Source organism: Salvelinus alpinus, chromosome 18, assembly GCF_045679555.1.
Source record: "Salvelinus alpinus chromosome 18, SLU_Salpinus.1, whole genome shotgun sequence".
Classification (NCBI taxonomy): Eukaryota; Metazoa; Chordata; class Actinopteri; order Salmoniformes; family Salmonidae; genus Salvelinus; species Salvelinus alpinus.
In genome coordinates this window covers 45,567,501-45,583,520 of record NC_092103.1, presented here as the reverse complement: position 1 = coordinate 45,583,520, position 16,020 = coordinate 45,567,501, and the positions used below count along the sequence as shown (strand labels likewise).

The 16,020-nt window shown below is 43.8% G+C and overlaps 2 protein-coding genes across 4 annotated transcripts in view; one reads left to right on the top strand and one right to left on the bottom strand.

The window, feature by feature from the left end:
• Positions 1-210: 210 nt before the first annotated feature.
• The window catches only part of LOC139544405 (protein Shroom3-like), a 162,545-nt gene continuing 146,735 nt past the window's right edge, over positions 211-16,020 (bottom strand). For 2 of the 3 annotated variants that reach the window (XM_071351452.1, XM_071351453.1), the window contains 3 exons: positions 9,614-9,719; positions 8,194-8,478; positions 211-2,577 (listed from right to left, as the gene is read on the bottom strand). In XM_071351452.1, the coding sequence (XP_071207553.1) occupies positions 2,209-2,577; positions 8,194-8,478; positions 9,614-9,719 (760 nt within the window). In that variant the 3' untranslated portion in view covers positions 211-2,208. The remainder of the gene's footprint in view (positions 2,578-8,193; positions 8,479-9,613; positions 9,720-16,020) is intronic. The other variant, XR_011668863.1, reaches the window with a different exon arrangement.
• Positions 5,737-15,964, top strand: LOC139544406 (coiled-coil domain-containing protein 15-like). The gene is made up of 3 exons (XM_071351454.1): positions 5,737-5,844; positions 6,311-7,948; positions 9,683-15,964. The coding sequence occupies exon 3, from the start codon at positions 10,675-10,677 to the stop codon at positions 11,350-11,352; it is 678 nt and encodes a 225-aa protein (XP_071207555.1). The 5' UTR covers positions 5,737-5,844; positions 6,311-7,948; positions 9,683-10,674; the 3' UTR covers positions 11,353-15,964.

The following is a 16,020-nucleotide window of genomic DNA, read 5'->3' as shown; positions in this document are numbered from 1 at the left end:
GAGACAACAGATCTGGGACCAGGATATAGGAGGAGACAACAGATCTGGGACCAGGCTATAGAAGGAGACAACAGATCTGGGACCAGGCAAACATTTTCCTTCAGGGACAATAAAGTTGATCTCATCTCATCAATAACATGCTAAGATACAATATGGCTGACGAGTCGAGACGTTATAGAATAGATAGTCAAAGTAAAATTGTCACAAAGGCTCTTTAAAAATATATTTATTTTGTAAACGAGGATCTGTTTTCTAATCGGCCTCCCCCTCCTACGTGTCATAAAGAAAGATTAATACATGGAATTTGATTACAGCAACTGTCAAATCTGTTAAGTGATGTCACAGAAAACACTATGGAGATAAATATGGATGGCACCATTATTGTTGAAAATATTTACGAATATGTGCCTGATACAGTATATTCATGAATATGTGCCTGATACAGTATATTCATGAATATGTGCCTGATACAGTATATTCATGAATATGTGCCTGATACAGTATATTCATGAATATGTGCCTGATACAGTATATTCATGAATATGTGCCTGATTAGGATAAATTAGGATAATCTGTAAATGTTTAAAAGGTGTTTCTCAAAAGGATACAACAATATCAATTGGCATAGTACATTTTTTGGGGGGAGGTGAAACAAGCAAGTCACACAGGAGTCGTCAGACGATGTTTAAATAGTAGGCATGTCACACGTGAACTGACAGTACCATCCTTCTCTATTTTTTTACCCAGATATCCTACGAAGTGATACCACGGCCCGTGAGATAGCTCCACCCACAGTATGCATGTACTCACTGGGCAACAACATTCCTAAGTAACATCTATCTACTTCCTAGAAGCCTCGTCATCATGAAGCACGTCGCCGTGTATCAGAGGAAGACCATGTGACCAGAGGTCAGTTAGAACACCCACTGTAAACTTGCCTCATTCCATCATAATTCTTTCAGTTGAAAAAATATATAAAATGTTTTTTTTCCCACCATCTACATATTAAAAAGCACAGCCACTTACATAATACATACCATTTATTTTTAATAATATAAATAATTATTGCGTTTGCTGTCAATGTCATGGTAGCTTTTTTTTCTCATTAGCTATCATTTCTGAGTCTGAAATATAAGTATTTGAAGTAAAAAAAAAAAAAAAAAATTGCCTTAGATTGTGGCTACATATTCATGTGTGTCAGAGCGTGCTATTGTGTTGCTGAAGAAAACAGGCCTATTTCAGGTCTGGTTCCTCCTGACCAATAGGAACAGAATGAGAAATACAAGTCATTCTAGTTCTGTGATTCTGACCAATCAGTAGTTAATCTGCCAAAACAAAGTTCTCAGCTGTAGTGATGTGTAAAGGCAGTAGTAATATTTCAACTGATACATATATATACATACATATATATATATATACGGTGAATAAAATGTCTTGACAGGCAGTTGTACATCCACTACCGTTACACTCAAAACTGTCAATCTGTTCGTATGAATTACACTAGGCACTTCAACCGTGTATTGAATCGACCAAAGAGTGGCGCAGTCGCAACAGAGATATGTGAAGAAGCTGGAGGAACAGAGAAGGCAGAAATATGATAAGAGGCACAAGAACATATCCATCATGGTCACTTCTCATAGTCTGTCTGTCTGTACGCAACAAGGGGACAGACAGGTGACATCCTTCACATGAAGTCCCTTTCTCTACGGTTCATCTCTATATGGGGAGAGGGATTCTGTCTCTTCTTCATCTGTTGTATGTAGTGTCGTTCACCAGTCATATAGGGTTGTATGTCGTCTCATTCACCAGTCATATAGGGTTGTATGTCGTCTCATTCACCCGTCATATAGTGTTGTATGTAGTCTCATTCACCAGTCATATAGTGTTGTATGTAGTCTCATTCACCAGTCATATAGGGTTGTATGTCGTCTCATTCACCAGTCATATAGTGTTGTATGTCGTCTCATTCACCCGTCATATAGTGTTGTATGTAGTCTCATTCACCAGTCATATAGTATTGTATGTAGTCTCATTCACCAGTCATATAGTGTTGTATGTAGTCTCATTCACCAGTCATATAGTGTTGTATGTAGTCTTCACCAGTCATATAGTGTTGTATGTAGTCTTCACCCATTGCGCCAGAGACACAGCTGCTGTATCGTGTTCCCTGGTAGTGACCGGGACTGTTATTGTTGGCGTTTACAGGGGTCACAGTGATGTTACAGTGGTGGAGCGGACAGTATGGGTAGGACCAAGGTTAGGGCTGGGATCCCTGAGGCCTAACCCTGGGTTGGAGGAGCAGCAGAGTTGGGCCTGGTGGTCCCCAGGAGAGATACTCTCTATCAGCCTGTCGAGCTGCTCGTCTCCCTGCTTGATGAGCTCGTCCAGGTGTCTCTGTCGGATCAGGAGGGCAGGCTTCATACAGACGTAATGCTGGTAGTCTCTTAGCTGCGGCCCGGTCAGGTACCCACCCAGGATGTCCAGGACCACACGCTCCCGACGATCCAGATTCTCCTTCAGCTCCCTGGCATCCTCGTGCTGGCTACACAGCTGGTGGCGCTTCTGCTGTAAGGACTCCTGAGTTAACAGAGATATATAGATTATTAAAGACATCCTGGTGCTTTCTGCTGTAAGGACTCCTGAGTTAACAGAGATATATAGATTATTAAAGACATCCTGGGGAGACAGAGGATTCATACTATACTGAACAGAAATATAAACGCAACATGTAAAATGTTGGTTCCATGTTTCATGAGCTGAAATAAAAGATCCCAGAAATGTTCCATACACACAAAAAGCTTATTTCTCTCAAATGTTGTGCACAAATTTGTTTCCATCCCTGTTAGTGAACATTTCTCCTTTGCCAAGATAATCCATTCACCTGACAGGTGTGGCATATCAAGAAGCTGATTAAACAGCATGATCATTACGCAGGTGCACCTTGTGCTGGGGACAATACAAGGCCACGCTAAAATGTGCAGTTTAGTCACACAACACAATGCCACAGATGTCTCAAGTTTTGAGAGAGCGTGCAATTTACATGCTGACTGCAGGAATGTCCGCCAGAGCTGTTGCCAGATAATTGAATATTCATTTCTCTACCATAAGCCGCCTCCAACGTAGTTTTAGAGAACACGTGTAACCACGCCAACCCAGAACCTCCACATCCGGATTCTTCACCTGCGGGAACGTCTGAGACCAGCCACACGGACAGGTGATGAAATTGAGGAGTATTTCTGTCTGTAATAAAGCCCTTTTGTGGGGGAAAACTAATTCTGACTGGCTGGGCCTGGCTCCCTAGTGGCTGTGGCTGGCTCCCCAGTGGCTGTGGCTGTGCCTGGCTCCCCAGTGGCTGGGCCTTGCTCCCCAGTGGATGGGCCTGGCTCACCAGTGGATGGGCCTGGCTCCCCAGTGGCTGGGCCTGGCTCCCCAGTGACTGGGCCTGGCTCCCCACTGGCTGGGCCTGGCTCCCCAGTGGCTGGGCCTGGCTCCCTAGTGGCTGGGCCTGGCTCCCCAGTGAGTGGACCCATGCCCTCCCAAGCCTATCCATGGCTGCGCCCGTGTCCATTCATGTTTATTTATTTTAATTGATTGATTGATTCTCTTATATGAACTGTAACTCAGTAAAATCATTGATATTGTTGCATGTTGTGTTTATATTTTTGTTCAGTATATTATTGATAGAGGATTTATAGATTATTAAAGGCATCCTGGTGCTGAAAACACTGGGTGGCGTCCTTACTTTTTAGCCATTGAAAATGTCTGTGTTAATCATCTCAACTAACAGTGGACCTAATTGGTTCCAACATTTTAAATAGACCTCAAGGGCAATACCATTCACAACTAGGTGTTTTGCCTTTATTCATGTTATCCAATGCCCTTTATTCATGTTATCCAATGCCCTTTATTCATGTTATCCAATGCCCTTTATTCATGTTATCCAATGCCCTTTATTCATGTTATCCAATGCCCTTTATTCATGTTATCCAATGCCCTTTATTCATGTTATCCAATGCCCTTTATTCATGTTATCCAATGCCCTTTATTCATGTTATCCAATGCCCTTTATTCATGTTATCCAATGCCATTTATTCATGTTATCCAATGCCCTTTATTCATGTTATCCAATGCCCTTTATTCATGTTATCCAATGCCCCTTATTCATGTTATCCAATGCCCTTTATTCATGTTATCCAATGCCCTTTATTCATGTTATCCAATGCCCTTTATTCATGTTATCCAATGCCCTTTATTCATGTTATCCAATGCCCTTTATTCATGTTATCCAATGCCCTTTATTCATGTTATCCAATGCCATTTATTCATGTTATCCAATGCCCTTTATTCATGTTATCCAATGCCCTTTATTCATGTTATCCAATGCCCTTTATTCATGTTATCCAATGCCCCTTATTCATGTTATCCAATGCCCTTTATTCATGTTATCCAATGCCCCTTATTCATGTTATCCAATGCCCTTTATTCACGTTATCCAATGCCCTTTATTCATGTTATCCAATGCCCTTTATTCATGTTATCCAATGCCCTTTATTCATGTTATCCAATGCCCTTTATTCATGTTATCCAATGCCCTTTATTCATGTTATCCAATGCCCTTTATTCATGTTATCCAATGCCCTTTATTCATGTTATCCAATGCCCTTTATTCATGTTATCCAATGCCCTTTATTCATGTTATCCAATGCCCTTTATTCATGTTATCCAATGCCCTTTATTCATGTTATCCAATGCCCTTTATTCATGTTATCCAATGCCCTTTATTCATGTTATCCAATGCCCTTTATTCATGTTATCCAATGCCCTTTATTCATGTTATCCAATGCCCTTTATTCATGTTATCCAATGCCCTTTATTCATGTTATCCAATGCCCTTTATTCATGTTATCCAATGCCCTTTATTCATGTTATCCAATGCCCTTTATTCATGTTATCCAATGCCCTTTATTCCCCTGATTCATATTCAATAGCTGTGTTTCTTGGAACATTGCCATATCAATATGGTTTCTTGGTAGGATATCGAGACAGCTGCAACGTTTAATAGACCAATTTAGGCCTTTCACATTCCAAGAATAGCTAGCGTTGCCATTGTATCACTTTATATCAGAGGTGTGCCTGTTATCACACTCGTATCTGCCCTCTCATTGGCTAGAATGGTCCCACCAGATCTTGCCTGCCGACTGCCTTCCATTTTTTTAAGACATTTATTTTAATTGTTAGAACGGCCACTAGAGTATCTGGCCAATATAATGAATAATCTGTGGTAACCTAGACGCGACTCACATGATTTGGAGTAATGTGTAGCCAGATCATTGAGCCAGACCCAGTGGGTTTCCGCTAGCTTCCACAGCCACAAAGTCAGATTTCACAGCCGCAAAGTCAGATTCTACAGTCACAAAGTCAGATTCCACAGCCACAAAGTCAGATTCCACAGCCGCAAAGTCAGATTCCACAGCCACAAAGTCAGATTCCACAGCCACAAAGTCAGATTCCACAGCCGCAAAGTCAGATTCCACAGCCAAAAAGTCAGATTCCACAGCCGCAAAGTAAAAATGTGCTAAAAATAATAATTTAAGGTTAGGGTTAGACATAAGGTTTACAGTGTGGATAAATTTAGGGTTAAGTTTAGTATTAAAATTACATTTTAATAAGATACATTGTAGAAATGGGCGGGGTTTAGTCATAATTCTGACTTTGTGACGACCAGACTAGTGATAGGGCGCCTCAAGTATACGTTGACATTGAGCCATCTGCCATTTGATGACAGCTCATTTGAACGACTGGACTACCAGAACCAGACCCTTAAAAGGTACATCTTTGCGAAAGGTAAGCAGGAGTAGGTACATTTCTCTGGCTTTATCAAATACCTGTGTGGTAACTAACGTTATTTGGTTGTCACTACAGCTGTTTTAAATGCCAAAATTAGCTTTGCATCTCAAGCCTTTTTCGCTGTGTACCGGAGCCAATAGGCTACTTTCTGACTAGCTAAAACACGTTCGGTTGGACTTCATTGTGAGACTGAGTGGCTAACTATAACTTGTTACCAACCATATGTTATTCTCACCAATACTTTATTATGTGCTGCTGTAATGTAAAGTGCAACCCATTTTTATGAAAACTGCTTCACTTTCCTCCATTTTGGAGTCTTGTCAGTTGTCTGCTTTCAACTTTTGTCTTCTCAGTCTGGGAACATGTTTGTTGTATTTGAACATGGTATGTCATTTATTCTAAATTGTAGAAATGTTTTGATGTCAAACGTGACAAATTCATAATATCTATCTGTTGTCAACAGACTGTTTACTTTCTGGCATGATGTTTTCCTCGTGGGGTTTATCAGCCCTCTGACCCCAGTTCTCTGTGTGTGGAGCCCCATCTGGTGGACAAAAGCAGTACTGCACCAGCGGACTTGAACGAGGACCGCTTGTGAGCATAAATAGGACGTGAAAGAGGTTCTTGTGAGCTGGAAGCACCTTCCCTGATAGAACCTGCTCAATCTTCTCTGTCGAGGAAGGGGGGCTAAAGGGAGAGTTTTGCCAAATAAGGAATAAGTGGGAGGCGGGACAATGAGCAAGAACACACCCCTTAAAATGTAAACAATGCATAACTAAGTAGCCATGTGCTATGTTGTCCTTACACAGTCCTAGGAACTGTTAATTGCAAAATACATTTAGATTAAGCTGTAAATTACTAAATACAATTTTATTAAGCTTGAACCCCGGCATGGCTGCTTACAGTATATTGTATACATAGTTTTCATTATGGAGTCCAATAGATGACTAAATTAGTACATTTTAAATTGTGATAGAAACCTCTACACAAATGTAAATAATTAAACTATTCAATAAAGTCTGTATACACAGTCCTAGCTTGAACCCCCACTATGGCTGCATACAGCGTCATTGTGGGGGTTCGATTAATCTGGCCTGGGCATCCGATTCCATCCGAGAGTGTCCATGATGTCACGTATCCTTAACACTCAGCATCCAAGCAAAGGAGCCAGCCACAGGCTGATAGATGGGACTGAAACAAAGGAGCTAGCCTCAGGCTGATAGATGGGACTGAAACAAAGGAGCTAGCCTCAGGCTGATAGATGGGACTGAAACAAAGGAGCTAGCCTCAGGCTGATAGATGGGACTGAAACAAAGGAGCCAGCCTCAGGCTGATAGATGGGACTGAAACAAAGGAGCCAGCCTCAGGCTGATAGATGGGACTGAAACAAAGGAGCCAGCCTCAGGCTGATAGATGGGACTGAAACAAAGGAGCCAGCCTCAGGCTGATAGATGGGACTGAAACAAAGGAGCCAGCCTCAGGCTGATAGATGGGACTGAAACAAAGGAGCTAGCCTCAGGCTGATAGATGGGACTGAAACAAAGGAGCCAGCCTCAGGCTGATAGATGGGACTGAAAGAAAGGAGCCAGCCTCAGGCTGATAGATGGGACTGAAACAAAGGAGCCAGCCTCAGGCTGATAGATGGGACTGAAACAAAGGAGCCAGCCTCAGGCTGATAGATGGGACTGAAACAAAGGAGCCAGCCTCAGGCTGATAGATGGGACTGAAACAAAGGAGCCAGCCTCAGGCTGATAGATGGGACTGAAACAAAGAAGCCAGCCACAGGCTGATAGATGGGACTGAAACAAAGGAGCCAGCCACAGGCTGATAGATGGGACTGAAACAAAGGAGCTAGCCTCAGGCTGATAGATGGGACTGAAACAAAGAAGCCAGCCTCAGGCTGATAGATGGGACTGAAACAAAGGAGCCAGCCTCAGGCTGATAGATGGGACTGAAACAAAGGAGCCAGCCTCAGGCTGATAGATGGGACTGAAACAAAGAAGCCAGCCACAGGCTGATAGATGGGACTGAAACAAAGGAGCTAGCCTCAGGCTGATACTGTACATGTGACTAAAACAAAGACTCCTGAGATGTTATGAAGGTAAGTTGCAGTGTTCAGCTTAGTTTAATTTCCTGCTCTGTGCTGCAGAGAGAGAAACACTCTTTACACAGCACTTCGATACAGCTACGACCGGAAGTGACTTTTATTGTAGCAGGTTATTAGGAGAATTCGGTTAAGGTTAAGAAAAGGGTTAGGGAAAATGCTCTCCTAACCTGCTACAGAATATTACTTCCGGTCGTAGCTGAAAAGAATTTGCCCCGTGTTGTAGATGTTTAATATCTCACCCTCTCCTCTGCGCTGTCCTCTGTCTCCTCCTCTCTGTCCAGGGCATAGAGAGCGTTATGGACCCGGGCCAGCCGGCCACACAGAGACATCAACAAGTTGACTATCTTATCCAGGTCCCCGATGAACATCCTGTACTTCTCCTTCTCGTTGGGCTTACAGCGCTCCTGGACCAGGCTCTCCATGTGGCCCCCTAGGGCCCGGAACCTCCTCTGCTCCTCACCCAGAACTTCTCTCTCCTCTCGGAGTGAGGCAACGCTAAGGGTCAGAGCCTGGACTAGCTCCACCTAGTGGATGGGAGGAGAGGCGAAGTTAGCACTGACAATGTATATGTATGTCGATTGTTAGCATAATAGTCTCTGATTGGTCTACCTCTCCTCTTTACCCAGAGATACGTACATCTCCTGAATGGTCTACCTCTCCTCTTTACCCAGAGATACGTACATCTCCTGAATGGTCTACCTCTCCTCTTTACCCAGAGATACGTACATCTGAATGGTCTACCTCCCCTCTTTACCCAGAGATACGTACATCTCCTGAATGGTCTACCTCTCCTCTTTACCCAGAGATACGTACATCTCCTGAATGGTCTACCTCTCCTCTTTACCCAGAGATACGCACATCTCCTGAATGGTCTACCTCTCCTCTTTACCCAGAGATACGTACATCTCCTGAATGGTCTACCTCTCCTCTTTACCCAGAGATACGTACATCTGAATGGTCTACCTCTCCTCTTTACCCAGAGATACGTACATCTGAATGGTCTACCTCTCCTCTTTACCCAGAGATACGTACATCATCTGAATGGTCTACCTCTCCTCTTTACCCAGAGATACGTACATCTCCTGAATGGTCTACCTCTCCTCTTTACCCAGAGATACGTACATCATCTGAATGGTCTACCTCTCCTCTTTACCCAGAGATACGTACATCTGAATGGTCTACCTCTGCTCTTTACCCAGAGATACGTACATCTGAATGGTCTACCTCTCCTCTTTACCCAGAGATACGTACATCTCCTGAATGGTCTACCTCTCCTCTTTACCCAGAGATACGTACATCTCCTGAATGGTCTACCTCTCCTCTTTACCCAGAGATACGTACATCTCCTGAATGGTCTACCTCTCCTCTTTACCCAGAGATACGTACATCATCTGAATGGTCTACCTCTCCTCTTTACCCAGAGATACGTACATCATCTGAATGGTCTACCTCTCCTCTTTACCCAGAGATACGTACATCTCCTGAATGGTCTACCTCTCCTCTTTACCCAGAGATACGTACATCTCCTGAATGGTCTAATCATGAGGACCGTAGGTTGGATGGGCATTTTTTTCGTCTTCAATGTTCCTTTTAATTGAGATGGATGTTATATCAGTCAGTTAATTTAAAGATGAATGTCTTAAGTATTAAAGTTCAGACCTTTTCTAGATTGAGGTCTGCTTCCTCCTCATCCAGTTGTGTTCCTCTTCCCTCCTCTGTTTTCTGCAGCAGACTAGGTCCTGTAGAACAGACGCCATCTTGACTTCTACAAGAAAAGAGACAAGAGAGTGAGCAGTAGTTGACATTACTACCACGTGAATACACTGACACATTAGACCCTGAAACTCCCGACTGACATATACTGCAGAATAAGCAGGAAACAGTAAGAAGTACGCAATAAACAGTATGCAATAAACAACAAGCAGTACACTTACAAGCAGTAGACAATAACCAACAAGCAGTACACTTACAAGCAGTAGACAATAAGCAACAAGCAGTACACTTACAAGCAGTAGACAATAAGCAACACGCAGTACACTTACAAGCAGTAGACAATAAGCAACACGCAGTACACTTACAAGCAGTAGACAATAAGCAACAAGCAGTACACTTACAAGCAGTACGCTTACAAGCAGTAGACAATAAGCAACACGCAGTACACTTACAAGCAGTAGACAATAAGCAACAAGCAGTACACTTACAAGCAGTAAGCAACAAGCAGTGAGCAATAAGAAGTGAGCAATAAGCAGTGAGCAACAAGCAGTGAGCAATAAGCAGTGAGCAACAAGCAGTGAGCAACAAGCAGTGAGCAACAAGCAGTGAGTAGTAACGCTTCAATCACACCGACAGCGTCATTACATTTTGGTACACCAGAATTACATTTATTTCCAATTAAATGTTTGCCTTGTAGCATTGCGTTGCAATAGTACGCAACAAGCAGCATGCAGTACTCAACAAGCAGCATGCAGTACTCAACAAGCAGCATGCAGTACTCAACAAGCAGCATGCAGTACTCAATAAGCAGCATGCAGTACTCAACAAGCAGCATGCAGTAAGCAGCAACAAGCAGCATGCAGTACTCAATAAGCAGCATGCAGTATTCAACAAGCAGCATGCAGTACTCAACAAGCAGCATGCAGTACTCAATAAGCAGCATGCAGTACTCAATAAGCAGCATGCAGTACTCAACAAGCAGCATGCAGTAAGCAGCAACAAGCAGCATGCAGTACTCAATAAGCAGCATGCAGCATGCAGTACTCAACAAGCAGCATGCAGTACTCAACAAGCAGCATGCAGTACTCAACAAGCAGCATGCAGTACTCAACAAGCAGCATGCAGTACTCAATAAGCAGCATGCAGTACTCAACAAGCAGCATGCAGTACTCAACAAGCAGCATGCAGTACTCAACAAGCAGCATGCAGTAAGCAGCAATAAGCAGCATGCAGTACTCAACAAGCAGCATGCAGTACTCAACAAGCAGCATGCAGTACTCAACAAGCAGCATGCAGTACTCAATAAGCAGCATGCAGTACTCAACAAGCAGCAGGCGGTACTCAACAAGCAGCAGGCGGTACTCAACAAGCAGCAGGCGGTACTCAACAAGCAGCAGGCGGTACTCAACAAGCAGCAGGCAGTACTCAACAAGCAGCAGGCAGTACTCAACAAGCAGCAGGCAGTACTCAACAAGCAGCATGCAGTACTCAACAAGCAGCATGCAGTACTCAACAAGCAGTATGCAGTACTCAACAAGCAGCATGCAGTACTCAACAAGCAGCATGCAGTACTCAACAAGCAGCAGGCAGTACTCAACCAGCAGCAGGCAGTACTCAACAAGCAGCAGGCAGTACTCAACAAGCAGCATGCAGTACTCAACAAGCAGGAAGCACTAGTCTGTTGAATAGTGTGTGAGATGCCAAAACAATTATTATGGTATTTCAGGTGTGTGTGTTATTTGGTTGAAACTCACTCAAGCGCGTACATGCAGGTGTACACACACACACACACACACACACACACACACACACACACACACACACACACACACACACACACACACACACACACACACACACACACACACCACCCTGCTATAAGGAATAAGCTCTGACTGGTTTGGCTTCATGACTGGCCTATTTTGCAGGACAGACACAGACAGGCAGAAAGAGCATGTTAAGAAAAGAAGAACATTCCACCGTAGAATCGGGTCAAACTTAAATCAACCTGATCCTCCTCAGAGAATAGAACGGTTGGAACTGTGACACCACGGAACCTACTGTGACACCACGGAACCTACTGTGACACCACGGAACCTACTGTGACACCACGGAACCTACTGTGACACCACGGAACCTACTGTGACACCACGGAACCTACTTTAATATAATACATTTAATATTGAAACATGGTTTTTGATACAAGTTCACAACATGTCTTCCATACATTCATTATCCTAAAACCTAACTGAGAATGTCAAGAATATCATTGTGCATCTGTTTCTTTGTAAACAATAATTGCCTTTCTGGCCAAATAATAGTAGTATTGTATTTAATACATTATAGTATAGGATCTGAGACTTCTTTACCACAGAAAAAGGAAGGACATTTTGTTCTTCGACCTTCAATATTAAACCATGTCAGTAGAGGGCAGTGTTGCCACTCTTTAACCAAGCCAGACTCACTGTACGTTACATGTGTCAGTAGAGGCCAGTGGTGCCACTCTTTAACCAAGCCAGACTCACTGTACGCTACATGTGTCAGTAGAGGCCAGTGGTGCCACTCTTTAACCAAGCCAGACTCACTGTACGCTACATGTGTCAGTAGAGGCCAGTGGTGCCACTCTTTAACCAAGTCAGACTCACTGTACGTTACATGTGTCAGTAGAGGCCAGTGGTGCCACTCTTTAACCAAGCCAGACTCACTGTACGTTACATGTGTCAGTATAGGCCAGTGGTGCCACTCTTTAACCAAGCCAGACTCACTGTACGTTACATGTGTCAGTAGAGGCCAGTGGTGTTCAGCTTCCACAGACCCAGTCTGTATGACATGATCTGAAACGTGGTCTGACTCCAACATGGGGAGAGAGTTCTACACTACAGACAGGATCTCAGCAGTTCTCAGGCGTCACTGTTATCCTGTATGTTGGAACTCTCCCTCTCTCCAAAACAATATGTTCATGATAAAAAAACAAACAGGTTCACTTTAAAAGACGCATAGCAATTTCACCTAGAAAATCATGTGAGATATGATATCCTTTCCCTTGTTCATGACCAGAGAGTATTGTGGGGGTGATAGGCCCTATAATATATAGGCATTGATTGGAGCTCAATGTTCAATTAAAATCTCGATGAAAATGTGCAAATCAATTTGGGAGGTACACAACACACTCTCCCGTCTCTTGTCATGAGCCATCCGTCCGTTACTGAGATCCAAAGTTGACATTTAATTTTTCTTAAGAGTGTTTTACACTTGTTTAATGACTTTGTATTTCACAGGTGTTTCTCAGCAGTATTTGCATCAGGAGTTACTAAAATTGCTCTTGACAATCCACAGGGTTATGCATGTTTTCTTCTGTTAAATCCCAATGCTACCACACCTGATTCTACTACTGTTCATCAAGGCCTCAGCTGTTCATCAAGACCTCAGCTGTTCATCAAGGCCTCCGCTGTTCATCAAGACCTCCGCTGTTCATCAAGACCTCCGCTGTTCATCAAGACCTCAGCTGTTCATCGAGGCCTCAGCTGTTCATCGAGACCTCAGCCGTTCATCGAGACCTCAGCCGTTCATCGAGACCTCAGCCGTTCATCGAGACCTCAGCCGTTCATCGAGACCTCAGCCGTTCATCGAGACCTCAGCCGTTCATCGAGACCTCAGCCGTTCATCGAGACCTCAGCCGTTCATCGAGACCTCAGCCGTTCATCGAGACCTCAGCCGTTCATCGAGACCTCAGCCGTTCATCGAGACCTCAGCCGTTCATCGAGACCTCAGCCGTTCATCGAGACCTCAGCCGTTCATCGAGACCTCAGCCGTTCATCGAGACCTCAGCCGTTCATCGAGACCTCAGCCGTTCATCGAGACCTCAGCCGTTCATCGAGACCTCAGCCGTTCATCAAGACCTCAGCCGTTCATCAAGACCTCAGCCGTTCATCAAGACCTCAGCTGTTCATCAAGACCTCAGCCGTTCATCAAGACCTCAGCTGTTCGAGACCATGAATAGTAGAATCAGGTGTGGTAGAACTGGGCTTTAAAAAAAAGCCTGTATAAACCTGTATCTTGTCAAGAGCAATTGTGGCCATCCCTGAATTGTATTTATAAAGTTGTCTACATCTGATAAATGTACATTTGGTTGTAAATGTTATATTTAGTGATAACTCACCTTTTACCAAGGTTTTCCAGCACCCAGCGTTGACCTACTACAGTAGCTATGTTGGTCTTGTACTTCAGACTATACTGAACAAAAATATAAACGCAACATGTAAAATGTTGGTCCCATGTTTCCTGAGCTGAAATAAAAGATACCAGAAATGTTCCATACACACAAAAAGCTTATTTCTCTCAAATTTGGTGCACAAATTTGTTTAAATCCTTGTTAGTGAGCATTTTTCCTTTGCCAAGATAATACATCCACCTGACAGGTGTGGCATATCAAGAAGCTCATTAAACAGCATGATCATTACACAGGTGCACCTGGGGACAATTTTACATTTTTACATTTACATTTTTAGTCATTTAGCAGACGCTCTTATCCAGAGCGACTTACAGTAGAGTGCATACATTTTATTACATTTTTACATACTGAGACAAGGATATCCCTACCGGCCAAACCCTCCCTAACCCGGTCGACGCTATGCCAATTGTGCGTCGCCCCACGGACCTCCCGGTTGCGGCCGGCTGCGACAGAGCCTGGGCGTGAACCCAGAGACTCTGGTGGCGCAGCTAGCACTGCGATGCAGTGCCCTAGACCACTGCGCCACCCGGGAGATTGGGTAAAAGGCCACTCCAAAATGTGCAGTTTTGTCACACAACACAATGCCACAGATGTCTCAAGTTTTGAGGGAGCGTTCAACTGGCATGCTGCCTCGAGCAATGTCCACCAGAGCTGTTGCCAGATAATTGAATGTTAATTTCTCTACCTTAAGCCACCTCCAACATCGTTTTAGAGAATTTTGAAGTACGTCCAATCGTCCTCACACCCACAGACCACATGTAACCATGCCAGCTCATGACCTCCACATCCGGCTTCTACACCTGCGGGACCGTTTGAGACCAGCCACCCCGGACAGGTGATGAAACTGTGGGTTTGCACAACTGAAGAATTTCTGCACAAACTGTCAGAAACCGTCTCAGGGAGGCTCCTCTATGTGCTCGTTGTCCTCACCAGGGTCTTGACCTGACTGCAGTTCGGCGTCGTAACCGATTTCAGTTGGCAAATGCTCACCTTCATGCCCACTGGCACCCTGGAGAAGTGTGCTCTTCACGGATGAATCCCGGTTTCAACTGTACCGGGCAGATGGTAGACGTGTGGGCGAGCAGTTTGCTGATGTCAACGTTGTGAACAGAGTACTCCATGGTGGTGGGGTTATGGTATGGGGCAGGCATAAGCTACAGACAACAAACACAATTGCATTTTATCGATGGCAAATATTCAATGCTCAGCGATACCGTGACGAGATCCTGAGGCCCATTGTCGTGCCATTCATCTGCCGACATCACCTTATGTTTCAGCATGATCATGCACGGCCCCATGTCTCAAGGATCTGTACACAATTCCTGGAAGCTGAAAATGTCCAAGTTCTTCCATGGCCTGCATATTCACCAGATATGTCACCCCACTGAGCATGTTTGGGATGCCCTGGATTGACGTGTATGACAGCGTGTTCCAGTTCCCACCAATATCCAGCAACTTCACACAGCCATTGAAGAGGATTGGGATAACATTATACAATTTATATTTTGTGAAGAATCCAATACTTTAACTTGTATGTGGTATAAATCACATTATTGTGGAAGCACCTCCTCTATGAGCATGAATCAGGCTGTTTGAGAAGGTTTGAATCCTAAGGAACCTACATACACAGTGAAGTACAATACCAACATAGCTACTGTAGTAGGTCAACGCTGGGTGCTGGAAAACCTTGGTAGAGCATGGGTGCAGTAGGCATTGTGGTGCTCATGTGAATTTCCTTTATTTTTCAGCTTCAGACCAATGCCTATACTCACTTAAAACTTCGTTTTTTTGTTTTGAATAGTATAATCATTAAGCCTCACATCACATAAAAACACCAGCCTAAAGGAAACTTGCTTACTTAGCTGCTCTTACTGTATGTAATCTAATTTCACAACTTAGACTAATGATCTATTCTGAAACCCTAAGAGTTGTTTTGTGACGTCAAGCAATAAACTGAGCCATAATGTAATCAGACTCAACAAAGGCCCTCTGTTATAGCATACCTGTTGTTAATGAACCCTGATCATATAGTCTAGCCTATCATTAAGTTACATAACAGGAATAAAACACACATACACACACACACACACCAAGCACATGCACACACAAACACACACGTACA